This window comes from Labrus mixtus, chromosome 11 (genome assembly GCF_963584025.1).
Source record: "Labrus mixtus chromosome 11, fLabMix1.1, whole genome shotgun sequence".
Lineage (NCBI taxonomy): Eukaryota > Metazoa > Chordata > Actinopteri > Labriformes > Labridae > Labrus > Labrus mixtus.
The window spans coordinates 18,665,845-18,679,465 of NC_083622.1; the positions used below are offsets into that span (position 1 = coordinate 18,665,845).

At 42.8% G+C, this 13,621-nt stretch overlaps 1 protein-coding gene across 1 annotated transcript; it reads right to left on the reverse strand.

Annotated features, from left to right (window-relative positions):
• Positions 1–142: 142 nt before the first annotated feature.
• nacad (NAC alpha domain containing) lies at positions 143–13,512 on the reverse strand. The gene is made up of 10 exons (XM_061050536.1): positions 13,065–13,512; positions 9,574–9,857; positions 4,114–9,469; positions 3,380–3,628; positions 2,770–2,861; positions 1,629–1,697; positions 1,351–1,497; positions 1,114–1,248; positions 862–984; positions 143–288 (listed from the first exon to the last, which is right to left on the reverse strand). The coding sequence occupies exons 1-10, from the start codon at positions 13,147–13,149 to the stop codon at positions 274–276; spliced, it is 6,555 nt and encodes a 2,184-aa protein (XP_060906519.1). The 5' UTR covers positions 13,150–13,512; the 3' UTR covers positions 143–273.
• Between the last annotated feature and the right edge of the window lie 109 nt (positions 13,513–13,621).

Genomic DNA, 13,621 nt, shown 5'->3' on the forward strand with positions numbered 1-13,621 from the left:
GACAAGTAAAAAATGTTCAAATCACAATGTTTGTGTATCTGCAGAATATTACAGATTTGCAGTACGACTGTGCTGATCTGAATGTTCACTCAAGTAACACCATTCTTTTCAGTAGAAAACAATTCTGCCACACAGACCCATCCCACGTTGGAGCAGACTTTATTTAGCAGATACTGGGGATGCAACATACAGTAGCAGCGATACAGAAGAGTCAGTGGCGTTTAGGCTTTATATGATGTGGGAGGGGGTCAATGGTCAAATCCTCCTCGCCACTTACATGGTCAGCTCCTACATGGAAAAGAGAAAGAGAGACAGAGAGAAAGGAGATTTTCAAACAAATGCTTATGTTGGTTAATCAAAAAAAGGGAAACATATACGAAAGATATGATAAAATTAATACAATTTAGTGTTTGAACCGTTTTTTGGGAGGGAAAACAAGAACACAAATCAGTCTTCCCTAAAATTGAAGAAAAAAGAAGACGAAATAAGCTGCACTGTGATGTAAAACTCATTAAATAAAGGAGTGGAATTTACACTTCTTGTCCTTGATCTTAAGCCAGCATCATCTTGCTTTCCACCCAATCAAGAAAAATTCATCTGCGTCACAGAACATCTCCATTATATGAGTTGTTGCTGCCACCTAGTGGTCATCAAACTGCACTGATGACCTACAGAAGTGTAGAGGTTGCTCAGTTACTGGGGAGAAATTCTTCTTGTCATTTGTCCTCCACTCTTTCTCCTATATGGCACACCCCCTCTGTGCACTGTTTACTTACCATGACTCATTATATTGTTCACCATCTGCCCTCCCTCTATCCCCCCTCCCCCACAACCACTCTTTAGCCCCCCTTTCCTCCTCACCATGATTGCATTCACAATGTCATTCTTGTTGTGTTTTAGTGCACGGACAGCCTTGGCTCGTGACACGTTAGCCTGAGCCATCACCAGCTCAATGTCCCTCTGTTCGAGACCCCCCTCATCCACCTGATGAGCAGATACAAAACATAACCAGAAAAAGTATCAAAAGTTTACAATAGAATACAATATTTAAAGTAATTGTAATGACATTAATGTGGGAGTTATTTAGAATCTTAGAGACAGGAGGACCAGTACCTCTTCTTCCTCCTCTTCACTCTCCTCTTTGATGGTGAGGCTGGGTGGGACAGGTGGAGCCAAAGGTGATGAGGTTACAGGCACCTTGAATTTCTCTGCTGCTGCTTTATGAGCCTGCTGAGACAGGTCCTCAATCTGAGAGCAGAGAGGAGGAGGAGAGAGGGAGGCTCAGAGGCAATACAACACATTTGCATGCTTGATTAAAAAAGAAAGAAAGAGAAAGAGAGAAAGAATGACCTTTGCCTCTCCAAATACAATGTAGATGTCTGATGCAGGGCTTTTGAACACATCTGGTCTGCTAATGACAAACAAGATACTCTTGGACTTCCTGATGGTAATTCTGGTCACACCATGTACCGGTTTCAAACCCAGTTTGGACATGGCCTACAGCAGCAGAGAGAGGGGAAAAGAAATATGAAATAAAAACCCTTACAAAAAGATTTCAAAAGGAAAAACTGTTTCAAAATCATATCCTATAATTCTGTTCAGTCCTTTTGATATAGTCAAAGTCTGACCTTGCGCGCCTTCTTCTCACTGCGACTCTGTTTCGGTCTGTTTAGCCCTTCATCTGCAGAGGAGATTGACTGGAGAAAAATAAAAAAATATAAATTAGTTTACTTTAATTATGTATGTTAATTCCATGTTAGTTTTGCAAACCTATGATATGTACATTATGCTTATATAACCAAAAGCATGTAATCAGTCACCCAGGTAAGTTTTTAAAGCTATTTATCTAAAAAGATTGAAAAAAAAAAAAATCCTTGCACACAACAAAATGACACATTTTATGTTTAAAGTTCAGTTGTACAAAAATAAATACTTGACCACATTTATTCTCTATAGCTGAGACCAATTCCATAAGATTTTAAACCTCACCAACCTATCAGATAATGCAATAGCAGGTTATCTCTGAGAAGGGCAAAAATGAGTTTATTTGCTAAGCCTACTTAAATGCAGCATGCGCTTAACATTCAAGTTGAGTAATACAATTTCCAGAGTATCATTGTAAAGATTTTTTTTAACATCAAAACCTAATCTGATAGGGCCATAGACTGTATAAAAAGATGGGCAACATGACAGCTTCCCAAAAGTGAAATCAAAACATTTGGTGCTGCAGACTGGGTGAAGAATAGCTCATAAGCTCCGCCTCCTCCATGTTATGAGATGGGACATGGGTCAAACTATGAATTTAAAATAAAGGTCAAATAAATATTTCTTGAACATGGTTTCTGCCATAATAGTTAGTAAAATAAAAGTTTATTTTGAATTAGTTTTATGTTGTGATAGACAGCTCTGGTGACAAAAGCAGCTCCTGTGTCACTGTGTGCGCCTGTTTAGCAGAGTAGAGGAAACAAACAAAAAAAAAGTCATTGATCTCTACACTTAATATTGTAAGAGTCTACTTCAGACTGAAATAAGAATCTCTTCTCCTTTAACTGCACTCTGAGGGATCTTTGTCATTCTACTGGTTAGTCAAAAAGGTGTTCAGGTTAGCGGAAACAGAAGGGATGTCAAAACCAAGGCAGAGACTACTGTGCTACTCTGACTCCAAATGACATCACGAGGACAATATGTCAGAGCCCATCATCCTAATAAAATATATGGATAACACTATATACAGGGAAATGTATTTCCAAGCAGAATACATAGACTGACCTGGGGCTCTGATGGTCTCAGTGGCTCTGGCTCTTCTAGCTCAGGCACTGACCCCTCGCTCTCCGACTCATTACAGGAAGTCATCACGGAGCCTACACAAGACGATATTCAAGAACATGTTAGTGAGATGAGCTTTATTGATATTGCTGTAGAATATAATTTCCATAGAAGCAGTAATGATGACATTAGTGAATCTATCGCATTAGTGCCATGCTGATGAAGAGTGTTCATTTACAATACAAAAGCTCAGCAGAAAATTTAATTAGCCCATGGAAAATAGACGTAATTATATCTCTATACTATGTAATTTTACATTAGACGCAATATGTTATTTAATACAACAGGTTTTTAGCCATTATTCAAACAGGGACTTTTAAAATGGAGACAATTTATATTTTTTGTAATGTTGTTTGTCATTAAAGCAGAGCTACTTTAAGCTACATCTACCTAATTAATCATGACATTGAAATGTTGGACCAAATAATGTGAAACTGCTTTTACTTTACTTTACTAAGACAGAAAGAAAAGAAATACTTTATTAACTATATAAAAATGGCATTAAGGGGATTCTCTCCCTAAATTATTCGGCAAACGATAAGAGACAACTCACAATTGTTTTTGAAGGATAGGTTGATCTCTTCAGAAATCCTGTGACTGTGGTTGATTGGACAGCCTGACTGTCTGTCGGTGATTTTGTGGGCGGAGAAAGGCTGTAACTCCAGTTGATTAGATGGACCCGAATCTTTTTGCATGGATCCATTTTTGTTTTCTGCAACTGCACTGGGCTGAGATCTGTGACTGCGTGGCAGCAGTCCAACATCCTCCTCACTATCTGTGTCCTCCTCAGCCATACTGGGACCTTACAATGCACACATTAATTGATCAGATTTGTATAAGGAAGCTCATATTTGACTTTACATTTACAAACTTTAAGCCTCATTTTTTGATTATCCCTTTAAACAAAGCACCCTTTCTCTATTGCCAGAACTTCCTTAAATAAAAAGGATACAGAATGACTATGTGTATGTGACTCATCATATAATCCTGACACAAATGCACAAAAATATCAACAATATAATCAAATACATGCACATAAAGCACAAACCTCACTACGCCAACTTTAAACACACACACACACACACACACACACACACACACACACACACACACACACACACACACACTGTAATACCTCAAAAACTATTTCACACACATTAATGTACACACATACATACACATTCTGAAACATTCAACAGTCTTCATATTCAATTGATATGAATTCAATTTAACTGAATTGAGTTTAAATGAATTACAAATTAAAGATATCATTATTTCCATACTCACCTCTGCACCTGCCTTGTTTGCTAGATGTGTGACCCTGCTTGGTTTTTTTGTGAGCCTGGATGTTGAGATTAGGCTGAGACTCTGAGAAGGAATGAGATTTTGGACATGATATTGTGTTGGAAACACATGCTGAATCAACAGTCCCCAGGACAGGTGAAGAAGACTCCTGGGTAGGCTGAGACAGGCTCAGTGGCAAGGCAGTGGAGAGTGACGGTGAAGAAACACTTGTGGTGGATGTAGTTGATGTATAAAGGACAACAGTGACTTCCTGGAGGTTGTTGTTGGGAAGAAATTGGGAATTAGGGGCTTGTTGTGTAGTAGGGGAAGGTGAGAAAAGTGTAGGGTTGGTGGGGCACAAAGGCAGTGAAGACTGCTGCTGGGCTAAAAGCGCAGGTTGGGATTCCTGCACCGGTGTGGGAAGATCATCTTCAGGGTCTGTTGAAGCGCAAGGTATGGGGGAGGAGGAGGAAACATGAGATGTTGAGGAAGAAAGTGGAGTCAGAGAGCATGATGAGATATCCTGGGTTGCTGGGCTGTGATCAGTAGCTATATTGTTGTCATTAATGTCCAATGTAATTCCTCTCCGACTATCAGATAGGGGTCTGTTATCGAGAACCTCCTGTGCCTGATGTGGTTCATGGTTCCTTGTCATCACAACATTGAGGTTGTGTGGGGTATGTAAGGATAACTTGTAGTATCCATGGGTAGGATTTTTGACATCAGGAATGGAACTGTTCTCCCCCTGGATCTCTGAACCAGATTCAGCCTTGTCTGACCCAGTTGTCCTCAGTTGACAGTCAGACACTGACTCTTTGTCATTTGCCTTTTGGCCTTTCTTAGTTTTAGAATCGTCTGTGATTCCCTTTGACCATCCATCTGCTGTTGTGTTGAAGGGAACAGATGGTTCCTTTGGATCATCAACAAATTCAGGGCTAGAGTCAGCATGACTGCCTGTCTGGAATGCCCTATTTTCATTTTGCTTCCCTCTTCTCCCTTTCTTAGAAACATTTGGTGTATCTTTGCAAAGTCCCTCCTTGGGTGTGTGGCACGCAAAGTGTTCTGGCTTGTTCTGTGCAGAAGATGTCGTTCTTCCCTTTTTGTTCTTCATGACTTTCTGTTGACCACCGTCTATTGCTTTCTCCTCTGGTTTTTCCTTTTCATCTTCTTCCCCTGAGTTACAAACAACACACTGCTGTCCTCTAAAGGCATCTTTAGTCTTTGGTTCATCGACAAGTCTGTCAGTCACAGGACTGACTTCATCTCTTTTTTGGTGAGTCTGAGGCTTCACCATCTCTGAATGAGAACTGGTATTCTGCATTTTGTGTTGACAGGCTATACTTTGTCTGGATTGATTAGATTTATATTTAGGAGAAAATGAACCAAAGGATCCATGTAGCAAAGAAAATGGGGCATTACTATCTTGAGTGATTGTTTGACACTCGTGGCTGATTTTAGTGTCAACTAATGGCCTAATGGATCTGCCAGTTTTGTCTTCATCTCCATCACCAAAATTGGTGTTAGAAACCTGAAGTGGTATCTCCTCAAGTGGAATATTAGACACAGACTCTCTAACACTGACACTGACACTCTGGGGTCTCACTTCCTCTGATAGAGCATTCAAACTCCCACACATGGCTACTTCCAAGGGGTCAAAAGCAGAGTCGTTGATATTGTTAGAATTCTTCCAAGTGTCTTGTATTTGTGTGTCTGTGTTATCTCCATCTTGGTCTGGATTCAGATTACTGACATCATCCTCTGGGAATCTTGAGCTTCCATCCTCTCCTCCCCCTGCTTCTGAGATCTCCTCAATGGATTTCCAATGTGTCAAGTTGGACTCAGAAGTTCCCCCCACTACTAACTCTTCATCCGCCATCTTGTCCCTATCTCCACATAGACTGTTATCTTCCTCATCCAAAACAGAATCCAGAACATTGTCATCATTTTGGCACATTTCACTGCTCAATGCCTCAGGAGCCAAAGCAGTTTGTGTGCTTTGGCCCTCTGCATCACACATGAGCAGACTCTCTGCTTCTACCTCATATCTCTTCCCCAATGACAGGGAAAGAGACTCCCCTGCTCCCCAGACACCAAACTCAACTCCGGACCCTAATCCTAGATGTAGTCCCAGCCCCATCCTGTCGTCACACCATGCTGTTGCCCCGGACACCATTTCCCTGTTTGTCTCTGTCTCTGAGTTTTCCCTTTTAGGGGAAATGGCCAGTGGAGAATGTGGGGATCCAACGACACCCAGCACCCCATCATCAGTTGTAAGGGTGTTTTCCCTCAAGTTTTCCTGGGCAGAGTCACATGGGCAGTGTTCAGGGGTCAGTTCCAGATTGTCAGCAAGTTCTGGGATAATCTCTGGAGAAGTAGACACAGGGATATTACTGGGATTGGTGCAAGGGTTGGGACTAGAACAGGAGAGAAAAAGAACACCTTTATTCAAGTCATTGGTTGCAGTGGCCGTATTCATAGAGGGGCCAGAATCAATGCTTGTGCTCTCCCTGTTCATTAACTCTGCTGAGGCATTCCCATTCTTCTGGTCAAGTTCAATGTCAGATTCCCTGTGCATAGTGGATCTACACTTGGCCTCTGCAGCTCCAGGCACATCAACTTTATTGGAGAATGACTTTGATAATGCAAGTCTGCTTGCTCCAACTGTCTTTTGGCTCTCTGGCTGATTATGACGGGGCTTGATAAGCAACTTAAAAGAGTCTTTTTCTGGTTTTTCTTTGGGTTGCACCTCTGAATGATCAATGCTCGGTTTCAAATTTTTATCTTTCTTCTTAGAATTTTCCTCAGCCCTTTTATCTGAAACAACAGATATGTGAATGTCTGTGGTCTCCTGCGAGAAAGTGGCAATAGGAGGGATTTTTTGGAACTCAGCAGCATGGCCAGGAAGAGATTGACTAACCACAGGAGTTGTGGAGCAATGAAAATAAAGGTTGTCATTAGGCTGCTGAAGAGAGTTGGAAGAAACAGAGATAGTCATCATCTCACTCTCACTCCTACCCTCGCCCAGATTGTTTGAGGACTCTGGTTGACGGGACATTTGATCCATTGGTTTGCCTGTAATTAGCTGTGTGTGAAAAGATGCCGTTTGATCTATTTCACTGGTAGATTCCAGTTTATGGTCCGACTTGGATTTAATGAGATTAGGTTCATCCAGAGGTTTGGGAACTATATCTTGATTTATCTTGCCTTCTGGCTGGGCTGCAATGGCTGCATGATCTACATTTTCCATGATGTGTTGCATGTGCATAGGTTCAGATTGACCAGTTCCAGTGGTAGACCCCTGTGTAGGTTCTGACTGGATTTCAGTCTGATCAAGTGCATCCAATGATGTGGGTTCTAGTGATTGTGCATGCCTCTCAGTGCTGTATAGACGTTCATCTTCCTCCCCATTATAAGAGGCAGAATCCAGTGAGTCATCTGTATCGTCTTGGAAACAGAAGGATTCATCCAACCCCTCATTAATAGATGTTTCTGAAAGTGAATGAAGGAAGGATGCTGAGCTATCATCTGAATTATCCTTCACTGCTTTGCTGTCACATTCCTCCTCATCATCTACTTCCTGCTCTTTTTCTTCCTCCTCTTCTTCCTCTTCTACCACTTTCACCTCTACCTTAGCTTCTTCATCTGCATCATCATGGTTGTCAATGACAACATCTTCATTGTTTACATCATCATCATTACCACCAGTAGCGGCATTAGCAGTGCTGTCACCATTGCCATCATAGTCAAAGTCAACATCATCTTCTTCATCATCATCCTCATCTTCAACATCTGCTTCATCCTCACCTGCTGCATATGCATTTGCATCTCTTTCTTTGTGTTCGTCATTCATTTTTTCTACGTCATTCTCTTCCTCTGTGGGGAAGAGGGTAATTTCCATTGAATCAGCCTTGAAGATAAGACTTGTGTGGAGGGGGAATGAGATAAGGGAGGCAGGGATCATTCTTTCGTCATCTGGTATATCATCCATACAGGCTGCTTGGGAAAGCATGAAAGAGCTTGGGCCCAGCCTTCCAAAGGCTCCAGGACAGAAGGCATTCAACGGGATGACAGGTGAGTCAGGACTAGAAGAGGCCATGGTCATGTTCTCTGTGTCAGGAGTCAAGGCAGTGGAGAGTACTTCTGGTAGGTCGTCCATCTGCGCATAATGCTCTTCTGATAAACATGCCTCCAGTTGCAGTTTAAGGCCTGTCTGCATGGGACTCACAAACTCTGCTCTTCCAGCTTCTACCAATGGGCAGAGTGAGCTTTCGGATTCTCCCCCATCCTCCTGGGAATCACTGCTATGGCTGCTGCTGCTTCTTAAAGGAGATGTATCTTCAGTCACCCAGCAAGGACGACAACTTTCTCTGGATATCTTGACCTCCTCCCCTTTTAGGGCTTCATCTTCCTCAAGGATCGCTGTTCCTGTTATACCCATTCTTGAATTCATGACAAATTCTGGAGGATGATAAAGGCAGAATTCACCTGCTCTTTCCTCCTCCCGTTCTGGACCGACTCGTCCCTTGTCCTCCCCAACTTCATCTCCAATCTCTGATAAAGAGCCCACAAAGCAAGCAGGGGCCTCCTGTGCTTCTTCAGTGAGGAGCAAGTTGGGTGAGGTGGAGGGGGAGGTTGACGAGGTGTACGATGAAGCCCAGCTGCCACCCTCGGCTGTGATATAAGAGCCAGAAGGAGAGGTGAGAGGAGAACAAAGATCCTCACTGTCTGAAGGAGAGCCAGGGGAGAGTGGGCAAGCTGGAGAACCAGGATATGAATGATGTTTAAGGTGCAAGGAGCGAGAAGCCATCTTGATAGGAGTTGAAGGTGCAGTATAATACAGGTCGTGGTCAAGGGATGAGGGCACACCCACTCTTAGGGGGTCAACAGTATAGGGTGGCTCATTGAAGGACAAAGCAACTGGGCAGGCCCGCTCAGAGAAAGGGTGGGAAGGCACTTCATTGTTAGAAAGGTTTCTACCCTCTTCCTCATGTTCAACAAAATTGCCATCAGTTGTGATTGGCTCCAGGGTGGATGAGGAAGGGCATAAGGTGCTGTGATAAGAGGAGGAGGGTAAGGTTGGAGTTTGCACAGGTTCTTTTTGTTGCTCCTGCTGCTTTTGAGGACTTTGAGCTTGGCTTTCTTCTTTGACAAGTTCCGGCTGGGTCTCTTTTGCTTGTGACTGTGGATTTGAGAAGCTTGGAATATATGGCAAGGGGATAGCCAGATTCCTTGAATCCAGTAGAAGTCTTCCTTCCTGGATTTCCATTGTTTTAAGCAGTGTCTCCTGACCCATCACCACCCTTGTGTCAATGGTCTGGGGCTCTTGATAGTCGCTTTCTACCTCAGAACCAGTCAGAACCTATAAAATACACATTATACATTCATATCAAAGTTCATGTCAGTGTCCAAATAGAATTTTTATGAAGACAGTTCATGAAACATGCTCATCAACACATAACTCACCTTAATTCTTTCCATTTTAACAGGGATGTGGCGACCACAAGGTCCATGTCCACCTAGCTTTCCAGACAATCTGGTTGTGTTGCTGCGGCGGTCAGAGCCTTCAGGTTGAGGTCTTGGAGTACCAGAAGAGCTGGGTGTTGCATGAAATAGGCGTGGTCCAAATGGAGAGTTGCATGCTGGGAGTAGCTTCTGAGGAGTACTGGGAGAGGGGCTGGAACCACTGTCACTAGGGGAGGAGCCACTGTCACTAGGAGTGGAGTCAGTAGATGGGTGTCTTGTCATATCTGGAGAAAAAAACCAGAACAAAGTAAAAAGTAAATTATTTAAAGGGAGTAAGTTCCATCAAATTCTTGATTAAAGGCATAAATGTGATATTTTAGCAGATTTTGGGGCAATTAAGTGGCATAAACATCGTAATCCCTGACACTAGCCATTTTGTGCAAGGCTACAACTTCTTAAATGTAAAATAACAGATTGATTTATCCTATTGTTCAAACTTTAATTTTCTTCTCCCATACACTTGCTCGGACAGATGGATAACAAAGTCACCAACATGCTGGTCAGTAAATTATTTAAAATGATCTCTGTGATACCTTGATTGTTTTTGATAGCAAGACTGAAAACAGATTAATGTTGGGCTGTTTTCTAATATTTTGAAAAGTGTTCAAAACTGAATAACTGCTTGTAGTGGTTAAACTTAAGAATTAATAAAATAATATTAGGGTATTTCACATTTCAATCCAAGTTTTTCTGTATTTGACTTTCTGTTTCAACATGTACAATTGCCATATAAGCTGGAGGCAAAATAAACTGTTATTGAATTACATGTTCTCTTTCCTAATGTCCTACTAGTCTACACTGTCATCTTCTTAACTGTCATCAGGAAGGGGGAGATCACTGAGGGGAAATGACAGGATATATGAAGGAAATTAGATCAGGGGTGAGTAAAGTGATTCTTCCGAGTTGGCAGTAAGGGAAAGTGGTGGGGGGGGGGGGGGGAATAAGAGTCCATATTCCCCTGTTTTCAGTTACTCTACTTAATAATTTTAATGAAGAATTGATTACCATAACATAAAACCATACATATTTTTAAATACTGCCAAAGGGTGGGGTGGGGGGTGTACACTTAGTTCTATATGGACACCAAGAGAAGGAACAGAACCTTCGTTTGCTCTCTTATCTGGGACGTTGCCAGAGTGACCTCAATCCACATGATGATTGGCCATTATAACACACAATTGGCTCAGCTCAGTGCCAGCCACAAACACACACACACACACACACACACACACACACACACACACACACACACACACACACACACACACACACACACAAATAGACACTTACTCTTCCAGGAACCCAGATATCACTTACTTGCTAATTCACATCACTTTCTGTTCTGTAACTTCTCCCTTGGGTCACTCCCTAAAAAGGTTCAGTAAATATTTCTCTATCAAATCCCCCTCTCCCCCTCTTTCCGCTTAATGTTGTGACTCTCTGTCTCTTCTCCTGTCCTTCATTTATGTCCTTTGTTTATTTTTTTACCAAATATATCTGCTGTGCTTCTCCTTCCTCACTGCTTTCCTGCACTGCCTGTGGTGGCTGTGGTGGTGGTGGATACAGCCATCAGCACTTTGTAGTCCTGCATGATCAGTGCCCCAAAAAATACGCTCTAGGTGTGTTTGTGTATGCTGAGTCATGCCTCATGGGATAAAACCTGCCACTAATCAGAAAGATGCACAGTTAATCAAGCACAAAAGCCAACTACTGCTTTGTCTGTGTAAAACAGAGTCAGGTGGGTAGCCTAATTGATACAGCACAATTGATTTCAATTGTTTCCTCTATATAAAAAAGGCAGCTAGCATCAGTAACTCGGTGCACAAACATATATAAACTCAAGCATTTAGCTCAGAATTGTATCTCTCATTCTGTCATTGTATGCTAAGCATTGGCATCACATGTAAGAAATAATAACTAAGCATAATATTGCAACTACTGTTTTGCTAGGCTGCTAAATAACCCATTGACATGTTTAGTTTCTGCTAGCATAACTGCCAGTCCATGCCCCCCAGCTGCAGATTCAGTGTTGAAAATAATCTGTGAATGTCTGCCTCTCTTTCCCTCTCCTCACTCAGCCTGGAAGTCTCCTCTGGGGGAATACGTTGAAATCAAGCACCGGGCTAGCTGTAACAGGAAAAGGCCGCATTAAGCTTAGCAGACTGAAGCTGCGTCACAGAGGCTGCAGCACTGGCCTGTCAGCCCATGGGGGGGCTTCAGTTTCAGCTCAGAATGAGCTGTTAAATGGGAGCACCCCAAAAGTCTCATCCGTTTGTTTTTTTATACAGCTACCTCGTATTTTCCATGACATTCAGCTCCATTATCTCTCTTTTCTCATCATGCTAGTGCCAGAATACAAGTTAGCATCTTGTCATTTTCAATCCTCCCTCTTCTACCTAGATTTAGGCCAAGAAAGCTTAAAATAAATTCAGGCCTAAGAACAGACTGGGGCAAAGATGAGCTAAAAAAATGGCAATTTTCAAGGAGGAGCCAGAGACTTTTCCTCAAAGCCATTATTATTAACCGTCCTGACTGTTACAACACTGTGCAGTGTACTGTACCGTACTTATTAAAGACTACATTGTGTGCAATAACTGTCAGTGACAACTTTCTCACTCTGTTCATTATTGCCTGACTGCAAGGGGACAAAAATAAAATGTTCACCCTCCCAATCACTCATTCACACTATCCCAACACTAAGCCTATCTCTCTCTCTCTCTTTCTCTCTCTCTCTCCTTTTTGTTACTTCTGTTCAATAACTTATCTCAAGTCTTTATACAACATCTTTATATGTAAAGCAGCAGTGTAGAACAAATTGCAACAATAACACTGGTAGGATGTGTTTGTGTGTTTATGAGATAGCTGCCATGCTGCTGTGTCATGTTCCTTCTGAGGCTTGCGGGGGGAGGGAGTAGCCACTCCACACTTCTTGTAAAATTGCTAAAGGGATGTGGATGTAAATGGGGCTGCAACAGGGCTGGAGATAGCAGCATGGTAAGGAGTGAAGCTGGTAAGGAGGTCAGGGTTAGGGTGGGGTAAGGTGACAGAGGGCAGTAACACAAAGGATTTAAATTAGGTTTTTAGTATAAGGAGGGATAAGGGATCAGGTTGATGGAATGCAAACATGCAGCTGAATCACAGCTTACTCAGACTGCACATGTCAACAGAAATGACAGACAGAAATGACCCAGCACTAAACTGACTGTTCAACACATTGAAGTTTCAAGCAGATCGTGTCACACTTTCTTTGTTTCCTTTTTCTATGTTTGCCATTCTTTATAACCTTCTGATTCTCCCCTTTTCTCCTCTTATATCCTAATCTTTGTAATGCAATCAACCTGCTCTACACTCCCCCTATTTTCTTGATTATCTCCTGGTCTCTGTCTTCCATCAAATCAACCCTCTTCGATCCCAAACCCCAGAGGTCCTACCTGGTCCAGGGAGCCCTGTCTCCTCAGCCCCTGGCTCTGGATGTTTGTCGGTGGGGACAGATCTGTGTGCGCTCTCCCCCGGCATGCTTCTCGCTGGCTCTGACGCAACAATAAACCATACAGCCGGAACAGACAAGGTGAACAGGGAGCGAGGGAGTGAGAGAGTGAGAGAGAAGAAGAAGAAGAAGGAGGAGTAGGGGAGGGGGGACCTGAATGCTCAGCGACCCAACACTCAGATCTTTCCTGCAGCACGTGTCTGCCTATGTGTGTGTATGTGCTCGTATGAGACCGAGAGGAAGAGAGATGGGAGTGTGCTCTCCCTGGTCCCTCTCTGTGGTGCAGCGCAGTGATGCTGCTGTTGTGGGCGTGTGTTTTCAGAGCCTCATGATCCACTTCATTTGCATATGAGAGTCTGTGTGTGTGTGTGTGTGTGTGTGTGTGTGTGTGTGTGTGTGTGTGTGTGTGTGTGTTTAGAATCTGAGAGGAGCTGCAGTATTCTCTCTTGATGCCCAGTTCCTGCTTTCCTCCCTCCTCATCCTCCATGACCCCCCTCCCTT